Raw genomic sequence first — 13,712 nt, 5'->3', positions numbered from 1 at the left:
ATGAACGTATAGGAAGAGTAGCTGATGGGGAGCCACATTAATGAACAAACAATTCTGGTTGATCCCCCATAACAGCATCCTGCCCTGTCACTGAACGTGACCTGCCACACAGGCACTGGACTGCATTTGGAAAAAGTATCTTTATCTTTAAAGGTCTTCAGATGTGTTACATGACACATGCTTTGAAAAATAGTTTGTGTCTGACATGGTTTTTCCACAAAAAAAAATTGCCTACTTTGAAATTCTTAAATTGACATCTGCCCCTTCTCCCCCATTTATAAATCCAGAATCTATGAAAATGCAAATATTTTTAATTTCAAAAGTTGAAATTACAGACACAAAATGTCTCCCATTTTTAGCGTAAGTGCACTGAAAAGTTTCCATGTCACGCTTGTGTATGACTGCCTTCCAAACCAGTCCTGCTCACATCTGCACATCTTAAACTGAGATTAAATGTGAGGGCACAGAAACGTTTTTCCCCCAGCCTTCTAGTGTCACAGTCTGCGCATTCATCATTCTGCACAGTCAAGGTCAAACATCACGGTGAAATAACAACAAGCCAAACACATTTTGGAGCAGAGGGAGACTTTAAAATCATCAAAAATGTGTTTGCAGGAAATTCTGGTAACCACAAACATCTTTATATATTCACCATCAGCAGACTGTGTCTCTAATGTCAGAACTATTAATGTTAATCTTCTTCTTTCCTTGAGAGAGTAACACAGTACTCATTATTTTTTGACACTGTTAACTTGTTGTAACTTATTAGGCTATTTTGGGATTCCTTTAACAAACGCATTCCTCCACATACTGGCAGAGAGAGTGTCAACGGTTCATCTTGCAATCCCATATCATCTACCTCAGAGCTCCTATACAGAATACTCATTTCTGGTGCATATATGTGTAGGCTTGCTTTTATATTCGTGAGCACGCACCAAGAGTATTTTTAACAGTTGCACTGGGTGCACGTGGCTATGATTTGCCATCGCAGTAAGAGGAGAGTCATGTCATCAGGCTACTCTGCTGCAGAAGTCACAGTGCAAACAGAGAAAGACTTGGGTGTGAAAGCAATGAAGAGGAGAAGACATGAACAGACTGCACCTCTTTTAGACATTTCTTCTTGTCACTCATGAATAATCCATCGCAGATTCAGGGGCTAACAGTCCCTAAGCATGGATTCTTCTCGGCCAGCGGGATGGACGGATTTTTTAAATTTTTTTTTTCTTTCAAGATACAATAAAACATACAGTGCGCAAGAGTTAAATATAAAAAACAACCTTACAGAAACATCGTGTCACAAAAAAGATAATCTCCTAAAACAGAGGTAATAACGTCAAAACAAAACCTGATGAGAGATTTACTCCTGTGCCATAATTCATGGTTTTAGCATGTGCATAAATCTCTCACAGTCAAAGCCATATAACTAACACATTACTCCCTTACACGGCCCAGTGGAGATTTCAATCTGCCGTAATGGAAGTGTGTGTCTGCTTCAGTCAAGTTAACTGGCACAGGGACGCCACAGCTTAAGGCAATTCACAACACCCTGCCTCTCTAACTCTGCTGCTCCATCACTGCCTCTGTCTCACACAGGCAGGTTCAGGCTGCCAGATAGAAGTGCCAAGATACCTGCCATATTTATATATTTATAGTCAGGAAAAACCAGTGTGTGTGGTGGAACCAATATATCAACACATTACTCAGAGGAGGGGGTTACACCGCCAGAGCTCTACACTCATTGGGTTTTAATCTTTATTTATCCAGATAAGGTCTGCTGAGTGCGCGTGTTGGAAAGATCGCTGAGCCTGTAGGAAACAACCTGCCTTCCCATTCACAGTCACACACAAACGCAGAGTCCCACCTGAGTGAGTGGACTAATGTTAGCCAATGAACAGCAGATTGAGCCTTTACATTTGTTTGTTAGGGTTTTCTGTGGGAATATAACCCCAGGCAATACATACACCTCTTCCCTGTAGAACACATGTTTATCTATATAATTTAGAGGGGACGACTCGCAAAGTCCAGCATGTGACAAAGATCTAATACACGGTCGGTGCGATAGCTCTCAGGCTTGATCTTCATACAACAGAACAGGCAAGTCTGTTGGTGAGAAAATTCAGCCAGGGGTGAGATGGCAAGAGGACATGTTTAGAATTGTACATCTCAGATCAAAGCCAGAGCTTTAGCCCTTCTGATGCAGGGATCAGCTTTATCTTTTCCTCAAAAAGATGGGGTTTCAGGCTACAACAAACACATCTGGTGTGTGGGAAGGTAACATGGCCTGGAGTTAGGAATCCTCAGCACAGGTATTTTAAGTATTTGTTGCAAACAACTCATGTGGCTGAAGGAAGAAGGGAAGATGCTAGTGGAGAGAGATAAGTTACAACTATGAAGCACAGGTCTTTACTTTGCTGTGCAGTCATAGTGGTTTTTCAGTGTAGGGCACTGTATGTGCAAGATTTATATTAGTTTAAATGATAACAATAAGCAAATAAAAGCAAACTTTTAGTCCTTAGTATGGTTCAAGCCCCCAAAACTCTGATCCTACATTTCCCACAATGCGACTCAATAGCATCTTTCCATCAGACCCTCATCCTCAATCTGATGAACACCCTCACCACCATCTTCAAACTCCATCACACAGGCTTTCTTTTATAAGCTTGTAGTCTGAAAAAAAAAAACTGATGACATTACTATGATGTCAGGGGTTGTTTTCTCATGGTCCTTCCTCACAGAAGTAAATGTCTTTGTGACCAGAAGACATTTATGTGTAAAATCAGAGTGGGTGTGTTTGATTTAAAAAAAGAAAAGAAAGAGCTCATTTCTTGGGAGATAATATGCAGAGGGCAGGGAATGAAGGAAAGGGCAGCAGATAAAAATGCCGCCCAGTCAGAGGAGCAGGTGAGGCTGAGGGTGGATCTAAAGCATGGAGGAGAACCTGTGGTAGGGTTAGGATAGCAAGAGAGCAGACCAACAGACCAGTAGCATTAGGTGGGCTTTGATTGATAGTTTTCTAAAATCAAACTCACTGTGGATTCATGAATAGTAGGATGAAGGCTGCAGGGCAGACGGTTCCAGGGTAAAGAGTCACTCAATCTTTTTGAGAGTGCTTTGGAAGTAGTTGGCTGACATCCAACATGATATCTACACCTCAGCCTGAGGGCTGGAGCCTGGAGAAAAAAAAAAAAAAGTAGATTTGCGCTTCATTGGCATGGCAGCAGTAGGAGGTGTGGGATGTTGTGATAGGGGAAAATAAAATAGTATATATATATATATATATATATATATATATATATATATATATATATATAGAGAGAGAGAGAGAGAGAGAGAGAGAGAGAGAGAGAGAGAGACGGCGTATTGGACTGAAGCCTGGGGAAATCCAGTGCTCTCCTCCACATACCTGATAAGTGTATTCATACAGGCCAGGCACAAAACATCAGACCCAAGGGTATCAGTTCACTAGACTCTGTATCTTATGTTGTTTGGCAACACAAAACTTGCTAATCTGGGTAATATTTTTATTGCTGCTGCTGCAGGGTTCAGCTGCAAATTGGTGAATGTGAGAAATAAATCACTGGTGTCCTGCCAAACCTCTGCTTTAAAACCTCTGGTTTTGTCCTGCAACTTTTTTTCTGTATTTTCTTTTAATTGCATTCCAGGTAACAGAATTAAAACTAAATGAATAATGAAAATTTGACTGATTTGAATACTTGGAATTAAAGACAAATACTACATAAATCCACTGTAGTTTATTTTGTAGTAAAAATTATCAGTAGTGATAACATTTGTTCAGACAAAGAAGCACTGATTTGCATAAATGGGCAACCCACACACACACACACATACCAACACATGCACAAGGTAATGAGTGTAATATGCCACAGTGATGAAAGCCCCAGAGCTTTTGCCCTGCAGTTAGTCCACCTCCTGTGCTCTTACATCATCACATTAACACAGGTCTTTATTGACTGCATGTGCATTCAAATGTGGCTTTTTATGTAACACGAGCACGTTTACAGGAGCATTTATTTTTGCAAAAAAAAAAAGTTGTAGTTTGCTCATGATATCTTAAGACTTGCGCATATAAAAGGACATCAATTTTATATAAGCGATGCAATGTATTGATCAATCCTTATTATATTTACCTTAACATGTTATATACAGCCTGTAGATTTTATTTTGCACCACTTTCCATCACTCAGTCATTGATCCCTTTGCTATTGTGTAAACACAGTTTTCATAATTATTCCTTAAAATTAATCTGTTTTCTTTACTGGCACAGTTTTCACAGTGTAGCTTCTGTTTCACGCAGTTTAGGTGGATTAGCTGACGCTCAGTGTAAACAACACCTACCACCTCACTGATCCATCTTGAAAGCAGCTTGGATCTCTTTCAAACAATCACTCAAAGGGTTCTTTTGAAACCATTTCAGTGAAACATCAGCCACTGACTCAGTTTAACTTGTCACTCCAGGTCTGTATGTGATGGCTGGTGTAAAGGCTGATACACATACACTCAAGAATTTGTCCAGAACATGAACTTGTACTTGAGTGTCACACAACAGATGGAATTTCAATCCAAGGTCACCATAGCTGTAGAAAAAAAGTTTCTATTTTCTCCTACCTGCTGTAGGTTAGAAATATAATATTAAATCTCATTAAAGCCAACTTCACCCTGAAAAATCTAATGAGGAACAGAAATGGTTGGATATTAAGTGGCCATTTTATTTACTATATCCTGTTCACCACTGGATGGCAGTAATGACAATGACTGAAAGTAAAACAGGAAGGGCCCTGACAGTATCGCAGCCCCACAGTTTGAAGCCAAAGGCTCCAAGATTAGGTGATAATGCAAGATTCACCCTAATATCTAAAAAATGTACTTACTTGGAGCCATAGGCCGTTGACCTCAGTCTGCCAGAGTCCTCTGTCCTGAGCTGTCCTCTCTTGCTGTTTCCATCTCAGCTCACTCTGCTTGATGTCCGCCTTGAGGTCCCCGTTCCAGCTGTTCTCGGGTCAGCCTCTCTTTGTTGTGCCTTGAGGGTTCCATGTAAGGGCCTGCCTGCAGTGTGTGGCCAATCCATCGCCATCTTCTTCTCATGATCTCCTCCTCCACAGTTTTTTGGCCCGTTCTCTGCCAGAGATCACTGTTGCTGATTGTTTTCTGGCCAGTGGATGTTCAAAATCAGCCTCAGGCAGCTGTTGATGAATGTTTGTACATCATTACGGTCTTGGTTGTCCTCCACATCTTTGAACAAAGACTGGAAGTCTGCATAATTAATAGTGAAATATTCCTATTAATGTAACTGTGACCAAAATCACAAACCCACAGATGCACAAACACACACACCAACATAAAGGAGCTCTCTGTTGATTTATAACTATGATTTGAAGCTCGCTGACCACATCTTACCTCTCTACACTGCATCCCAGTGCAAGAACAGTTCAAGTCCAAAGTGTGTGGTGAAGTAATGTGCTTCCTAAAAGTGACAGTCCATCTTCTTAAAGGGCCAAGTGGTGAAGGCTGACTCATCATCGCCTGCTCTTTTCCTTCACCTGAGCTTCGAGAATGGTGACATGATGGAGCATAAATGAGATGACTGTGGGACTGCAGAGGACAACAGCAAAGTTTCAGACAGCCTGTGGTACATGAGAACATGATGTGAACAGCACTATGGCGACAATGTAGCAGACTATCTGGCACAAGGCATGGTGACATTTATGTCCAACAGGCAGTTTGTCGACAGTCACTACATCGCTTTCCTGTTCAAATCAATGGGAAAGTTTCAGTCATTTTACGCTTTGGTGCACAATAGGTTTGGAACAATGTGGCAGAGTAAGAGAGAAGTTGTCAAGAGAGCGTGCAGCTGTGTATTTCTCTGACTGAAGGGCTAGTTCAAACCTTCACCAGCTATGATTTGTTTTGTCATCTAAACAATACCTGATTCTTGATCTTCTTTGACACCATCGTCTGAATGCGGAAACCTCAACAGCATGGATTTTCCTTGCATTCTGCCTCCAGTTAAAAGACCCGTCATGAGAGAAAAGCAGAGTGGACAGAGAAAAACAGAGAATTTAACAAGGGGGCACATTTAAATGTCTGGCCACAGACCAAAGTGTGAGCCCACATAAAAGTCTGAATGCATCGTGCATGTTCATCCGGAGCCTAACAAATGTGGGATTTTTTTTTCTTTTTTTTTTAAATCTCAAAAATACATAACAAGTGTTACCCAAAGCCCAAAATCTTTCAGGAGTGTTACATCTGCAGTCAGTGCCATGGCAGCCCCCTCCAGGCACAGAGACGTCACCTGAGTTCTAGTTCAACACACACCTGCAGCTCATCCAGATCATTTGTCACCACTTCAGCCAGTCCTCCTGTTTCTCCCATAAATAAGGAAATCACCCAGTAGCTAGTGCTTGGCACTGAACTCTGTGAATAGACTCTGAGCTCCTCGTCTGACTATTCTCCATGTGAGACGAGCAGTTACCTGACTTGTCCTATTTGTGGTGATAAATCACATGCATTTGCATCCGGTGTGCTGCAGGCTGTCCATTTAAAAGGACATTCTAAGTGAGGACACTTGAGCACTATTAAGCATTGTAACTCAACATTTGTAAGCCATCAATTAGCAATTATAGCATGAGCCCCTCACTTTGAAATGACTGAGCTGTCCTTACTGATCCAGACAGCTGGCTCATGTTTGCAGCTGACAATGGCTGACTATGACAAAAAGCAAACTGCCGTGACAGAGCTGGAACTGTTGGGGCCCCTTAACTCTCCAACTTCTCCCTCATAGTGATCATAGTCACTGAGGTGCTCAAGGAGGACCTGAAACTCCCTTTATCCACTGGAAAAATCCCAACGCTGGAAGCAGAGTGATGTACAGGCTGTGTTGGCCTACAAGAAAAATGTTTTTTTTTAAATAATGTAAATAATTTTGCAATTTTATTGTAAACATATAACTAAATTGTTGTTCTAATGCCTCTTCGTGTTTGTATTATTGCACTTACATCTGTTTCTTCTGCTCAGGGTCTATTTCTACTCTGCTCTTTGTTCTGTGCTTTTAGTTGTTTATTAGTGGTTTATTAAAAGCATAGAAGCTCTTAAATCTTCAAGATTATTTGGATGTCTTATCAGCCTTATTAAACCACTGTATTGATACGAAGTTTAAATGACAAGCTGAAACTGAACATTTAATACAGTAAAGAAGTAAAATCTCTCACCGGACAGTAGAATTTAATTGAAGTTTCATCACTCATTCAAGCAGCTTCATCAGTTGTGGTAGTTGTTGAGGAAACATATTTATAAAATGAAAACAAACTAAAAAAAAAGTGTACCTACCAGAACCTTTTGGGATTAACACCTAATGTAACACCGTCTTGCCAAACCCCTTCACAGCCATGGCCGTCTGTCTCATTTGATTTGAACTCCCAACAGCAAACAGAGTCGCTCACTGAGGATCAGAAATACTAAAAGAGCTTTCAACAAGCACAGGAAGAGAAGTTTGAAAGAGACAAATTGAAAAAATAATCTATATGTGTTGATCTAAGGAACACAGATAGACATAATATGATGTCATCTTACATAATATCCATAATTAGTCTTTATTAACTTAAATTTTGGTTAGCTGTCTGTCAGCAGTGGTACAAAACCCCAACAACACACATTACCTAATATTTGGTAAAGATGTTGTGAGATCTGATTTTATCCACATTGCCCAGCTGAGATTACACACTGCTTAAAATGCTTTGATATACAGGATGATAATATGTAACCAATGTTACACAGACCCTGATGATTTATTTTGATTTGTTTATTTTATTTTATTTAGGCAAAGGCAAATAAATGAAATAATAGCAAATAATTGCCAACAGGCTTATTTAAAAATACACTGACAACATCAAACTGCAAAAAAAAAAAGTGACAGAAGAAGAACAGCAGTTTTTCAGTGTAAACCCTATTTATACTACAAATGCACAAAATCTAACACTAAATTATTCATACTCCTTTATATTGCAATTACTATTATTACTAAATTATACTTTTTATTCCAAATCTGCTGTTTTATTTTAAAGTATACTATCAAAATGAAAAAGTATGATAACAAATACACAAAATAACAAATAAAAAGATTAGAGCTAAAAAAAAGAGAAGATGTTTGGCGCTGGAGGATTCTTTTCAAAGTCAGTTCTGTTCACACTGTTGATGCTCAGAACCTGTTTTCGGTGAGCTGAGGTGCTTGGTCTACTCCCGCTGTCTTGGAACTGTTGGCTTTCTGCAACATCAAGGGACCCAGCAGCCGATGGGAAGGCTCTGGTCACAGAGGTAGTTACTGTCTCTGGCCTCCAGGTTATAATTATCTTGTATTTGCTAATGTTACTTTTAATAGTAAAACATTTGATGAAAGACATTGACATTTGTCTTGGGCTCAAAGTTACCACACAAAACCTCATTTGACAAACATACAAAGCACCATTACCTCTCCTCATCCTGTTCCAGCTTATCCATTTCATCCAGCTCTTTTTTCGACAGATGCTCAACAAGCGCCACGCCAATGCAGTCTCCCAGGACGTTGACAGCAGTGTTGCAGCGATCTCTGAAAGACACAAACCACAATAAACTATAGAAGCAGAGACTGTCAGCTCCTTCACACCATGTCTGATATCAGACGTAGTACGGCTGTAAGTTAGACTTACAGCAGCCACTCTATAGCCAGCAAAAGGGAAGCGTCCCTTGCAGGAATCCCAATGACTGTCAAAATGAAGAGAGTGGTGACTGTTCCTGTTGATGGGACCCCAGCTTCTCCTACGCTGGACACTGCTACTGTCACACTGTGGAGAAAACAGACACACGTCAGTGATCACTAGAGTGGAGGGGATATCTAAACTCTTGCATGTTTCAAATACATCACAAAAGTACAAAAATACAACAAATATTCTTTGTTAACCTTCAAATCAGTGTGTTACCTGCATGTTTTCCACAGAACTGAACAGTAATTAGAAATGTACTCTTAGCACTATCAGGGTTAGAACCTAAGCATACGACTATATCAGCTTACCCCAGGGTAAATAACTGGCTCCAGTTCAGATGCATGCGGTTGAGTTGGGCGACAAAAACTGCCGCGGCCACTTCATAAAGGGCTGTTCCGTCCATGTTGACATTGATCCCAATGGGCAGCATGAAGCGAGTGACTCTTTTGTCAATCATGTTTACTTCCTCACAACAGTGGAAAGTCAGCGAGGCCGCATAGCTTGGAGACACAATGCATTCTGTGTTGGTTCTTAAATATATATATGTTTGTGTGTACACATATACACACACATATCTATACATATTCTCTCTATATCTGCTGTATCAATTCAAGTCTTTACTGTGATATTATACTATTGAAGACAGACATAAAGATTCTACCTGCGCGAGATGAGCATGGTCCTCCTTAAGGCAGGAAGAACTCCTTTAATGACAGTGAAGGGGTTACGTCCCACACACAGGAAATACATCAGCGGCAGAACTACTCCTCCATGGATAAAGAGCCTGAAAAAAAATTGAACAGTGATCATATCAAATGAAATTACTCACTGCAACACTGCTTAAAAAAAAAAAAAGCAAAAGCAAAGGAGAACATACCCACTAACAACCACTCCCACAAACTTTCCGAGTTTCAAGGCAGTCTCCCAGTTGTCCCCAACGTCAGCCACATAGCTTGCAGTCATGAACAACACTCCTACTGGCAAGAAGCTGGAAATAAAACAACAGAACCAAAATGTTATGGGAATCTTTCAGTTAATGGAAACCGTTTTTGAACTTTCAGACAGATGATAGTTACTATTACATCGTGAGTCAAAAAGAAACCGGTTATGTTTTCGGCAGTGAGGGAAATGGTAGAAGTCAAAGCTGAAAAGTAAATAATTTAGAAAATATGAAACTGTCTCATTCCAGAGATTTTAAATATTATATTGACTATGCAGTGGTTGAGATATTCTTCTAAAAATACGTGCTGTTTCACCGCACCCTATTGTCAGTCTGACCACATATTTGGTGGCCTCGCTGATGCCGATGAGCATGTCCACAAAGAGTTTCCCTCTCTGTCCCATCCTTCTGAGGGCCAGTCCAATGACAACAGAACAGACAATCAGGCCCAAAGTATTGTTTCCATCAACGTGCTTGCCCACCAGACGCACTTCTGTATCTTTCTGAAACCAGACGCAGAAGTCATTGAGAAAGTCAGTGAGAACAACAGCAGGAACTCTGTGTATCACTAAATCATCACTGTGAAAGTGAACATGATCACGACAAAAGGCTAAACTTTTTACCATTTTCATGCTAGAATTGTGATCATCTGCTTCAATTGTGATCTCCACCTTGTGAGTCTTGTACTAAAGATGAGAAAAAGAAAATCACAACATGAACATTATAAGGTCTCCTTCATGGGCTATGCTGCATATCGCAAACCTGTGTAATGAAACATACCTGCTGAAAGCTTGCCAGAAAAATATTTTGTGGCACCATGTTTCTACAAAGTATAGAGAAAAACACATTTACCATCATGAAATAGATGTTTTGAATTCTCTGACTAAATGATCCAGCATTTTCTGACCTAAAGCTGAAGTGGAAACTGAACATACAGAGAAATCAGTTGTGGTAGGGATCAGGGTGAACTGTCAGAATTCACACTTTCTTCTCACCTTATTAGATCCAACAAGGCATCGATGGTGGAGAAGGCTTCATCAGCATCGTCATCTGTCTGAACCTCACCAGCATTTTGGCTGACCCCAGGCTTGACCAACTGTACCAATATTAATCCTTCAGCACAGAGTCCAGTGTTGAAGATAGGAAGCAAAGAAACATGTGCTTTAGCTGAATGCAGCGCTGTGAAATAGCTGGACAAAAATATCATACTGGACTGACTGGAAATAACTCACACTGATTCAACAAATGTTAATAATTAGTTCAAACAGTAACAGCACTCAGCATAGTATCGAAATAATGAAAAGTAAGAAGAACACATAAACTAGAAAGCCCAATGAAATGCTGAAATATTTTAGGGTCCAGCTGCAAATACCTGAATATATTTTAAAAAGAAACACATGGCTTTCATTATAATAGCTGGCGGGTAAAAGCTCCACTAACACTGGATTTAATTGCACACAGGAAGTAAAATTTGGAACAATTTTACCTATGAGACAGCTAACACTGACTTCTTCATTCTCCTGTTAGTGCACCACAAAACCATTAATAAAGAATACAGTGAAAAATAAATGTTTTTTTTAGCTAAGTTGGAAAAAAAACCATTTCCCCTGGTCAAAACTAAAACGATAAGATTCTTAAAGCATAAAAAGACACTTCAGGTAATATCTGTTGATGTATCATGTGTCTGTATGAAGATCTATGCCTAAAAAAGTGACACTAACCCAAATGTGTTTTGATGGACAATGTTTCTCTTACCTATAGTCACAGAAAGAAGAGTGGTCATGACAAAGTATACTGCTGCACGTATGGTCATTTTTCTTGAGGTACCAGCAGACAGACTACAAACTCCTATCAAAAAATAATGAGGGTTAGAGGATCAGTAAAATCCCTAGTGTCGCATCATTGCACAGTCATGGAAAGTTAGGGCAACAAAGTTGCTGTACATCTCAAGAATGAGAAGTCACGTGTGTTTTAAACCCTATGTAATGGTTATTTGTAAAAGAAATTGGTGTCAACTATGTAAATGATTACCTATATAAATGTCAAACAACCGCTGTGGTCTTTCTACATGCTATGTGTATGAAATGCATGGCCTAATGTGACAGCTGACAGAGTGAGAAACACACTTGTGGCTTACCTGTTGCCACACTTGACGTAATGAGAGGAACGGAAAGCAACTGCAGCAGCCGCATGAGTATTTCTCCTGGAAAGCCTACGTACTTTATGTTGATTTCTGACAGATGGGCGTAGGTCTTCAGAATCATGCCCAGGCCAATCCCTTTGACACAAAAACACAGAAAAGGGTTTAAAATAGCTGAGACTTTGTAACAGAGGTAAAACAAACCAAAAACTATGTTTAATGCCCTTTATTTTAGCCTAAATAAAGTGTAATTAACAACAAATTTTACAAACAACAAATTTTACATAAAACAATTAAATTAACAAACAATTAAAACAAAATTTCATATTAAAGCTCAAATGTGGCTCTCAGAAACATAAATATGTACAGATTGTCACACTGTCACATCACAGTATGATAAAATACTAATACTAATACTAATACTGATACTAATACTGATACTAATACTAATACTAATAATAATAATAATAATAATAATGAAGTTGGCAGCAGTACCTATTCTCAGACTGTACAAACAGATTCATGCACTGGTTAATGCAGTAATGCTGTTCTCTGCCCTACCTAATCTGTGCATACATTTATACATTCATAATATACAAAGGTTCCTTATCAGTGTCTAACAAATGGGTACATTTATGCATACTGGATAGTATACCTTGCACTATGAGATCTTGGCATACACAATAACATCCTCGTGGAAACATTGTAAGTGACTGTATATTGCTGTTTCTATATACCTACACAACAGTTAAGCAGTATACAGAGACATACTGTAAGACCTGATCTGAACCTTCACATCGATGAATACATGTGAAATGCATGTTACCTTGACCATATAATTTGACACTACACTGACTGTCCAGTCAACAGTACAAAACCCACAGATGTTCAGTCAAAGTGCACAGTTTCACGGTTGCAGGAAAACAGTTGACTATTAAACTTATTTTTAAATATACATTTGCCTCTCGATAAAGACACTAACCTATAGTTTCTGTAAAAATATCTGTGAAAACAGAAAATGTATTTGTGTTAGCTCACTTGCTAGCAATAAGTGTTTTTGTCAGTTAAATATATTTTCTGTTAAAATCTTATCAAAATTCATCATTAACAATGTCAAGACAGAAAAAGTCTAAACTTATACAAAGAATTTGGCCAAAATCATCTCACTAGGTTAAGGTTTATTGTTATTTTCATATGTTGACTACACATGCCCACATTTAGCTAGCACTGACACAGTTCCTCTAATTAGCTAGCCTTAGTAGCTAGCCTTACATTAGCTGAACTTGAGTCATTACTTACCCAGGCCAACAGCTACCAGGCTGGAAACAGTTAGCATCTTCCTCTGCCAAAAGTTAACCCTGGCTTTGCTGGGACAGTCACTGGAATCATCCTCCATGGCCATCCTGTCTAAAACTAAAAACTTGACAACTTAGCTTGATATCTAGCCTGGCCAAAGTAAATGGAGTTATTCAGGTAAACATGGCATTTAAGCACTAAGCACTTAGATAAAGCTTATAAGTGGACTATAAAGATTATTTTTTTGGCGTCAATACTCACAAAGACAAGGAAAGTTCAGTAACTGACAATATTTCTTGTTTTGGTGAGATTAGTGTTCAGCCTCAGTCTCGTGTTGTTTTGATTAGAAACTGAATCAACTGACAATAGAACAGAAAGTAAACAGAATATTAGAACTCTGACCACTGACAACATGACAACTGAAAATAAATAAAGATTAGTCAGTGTGGCACACATACCTGTGTTTCAGGTGGGGCTGGGGCTGTCCTTTCAGTAGCCTCTGATTATGATGGGATCATCCAGCCACGGAGAGTCAGCGCCATGGAAACCGTCCCACCTGCAACCGGGACATCGGCTAACTTTA

The 13,712-nt window shown here is 39.4% G+C and overlaps 1 protein-coding gene across 1 annotated transcript; it reads right to left on the bottom strand.

Annotated features, from left to right (window-relative positions):
- Positions 1-7,883: 7,883 nt before the first annotated feature.
- LOC121180819 (excitatory amino acid transporter 3-like) lies at positions 7,884-13,184 on the bottom strand. Its single transcript, XM_041036471.1, has 13 exons — positions 13,133-13,184; positions 11,831-11,971; positions 11,449-11,541; positions 10,689-10,806; positions 10,474-10,516; positions 10,317-10,379; positions 10,015-10,196; positions 9,631-9,741; positions 9,415-9,537; positions 9,062-9,253; positions 8,700-8,834; positions 8,483-8,599; positions 7,884-8,316 (listed from the first exon to the last, which is right to left on the bottom strand). Exons 1-13 carry the CDS (start codon positions 13,167-13,169, stop codon positions 8,142-8,144), a joined length of 1,530 nt encoding a protein of 509 aa, XP_040892405.1. The 5' UTR covers positions 13,170-13,184; the 3' UTR covers positions 7,884-8,141.
- Between the last annotated feature and the right edge of the window lie 528 nt (positions 13,185-13,712).

This window comes from Toxotes jaculatrix, chromosome 4, assembly GCF_017976425.1.
Source record: "Toxotes jaculatrix isolate fToxJac2 chromosome 4, fToxJac2.pri, whole genome shotgun sequence".
Taxonomy (NCBI): Eukaryota; Metazoa; Chordata; class Actinopteri; family Toxotidae; genus Toxotes; species Toxotes jaculatrix.
Note: the sequence above shows the minus strand (reverse complement) of the source record. Positions and strands in the feature narration are given on the sequence as shown.

Bases quoted from the DNA above. Each gene is read 5' to 3' on its own strand.
- LOC121180819 (XM_041036471.1), bottom strand. From the start codon at position 13,169: ATGCTAACTGTTTCCAGCCTGGTAGCTGTTGGCCTGG. The intron at 9,742-10,014 runs GTGCGGTGAAAC...TTTTATTTCCAG, and splicing joins GTGGTCAGACTGACAATAGG to CTTCTTGCCAGTAGGAGTGT. The intron at 8,835-9,061 runs GTAAGCTGATAT...TTTTCTCCACAG, and splicing joins AGCCAGTTATTTACCCTGGG to TGTGACAGTAGCAGTGTCCA.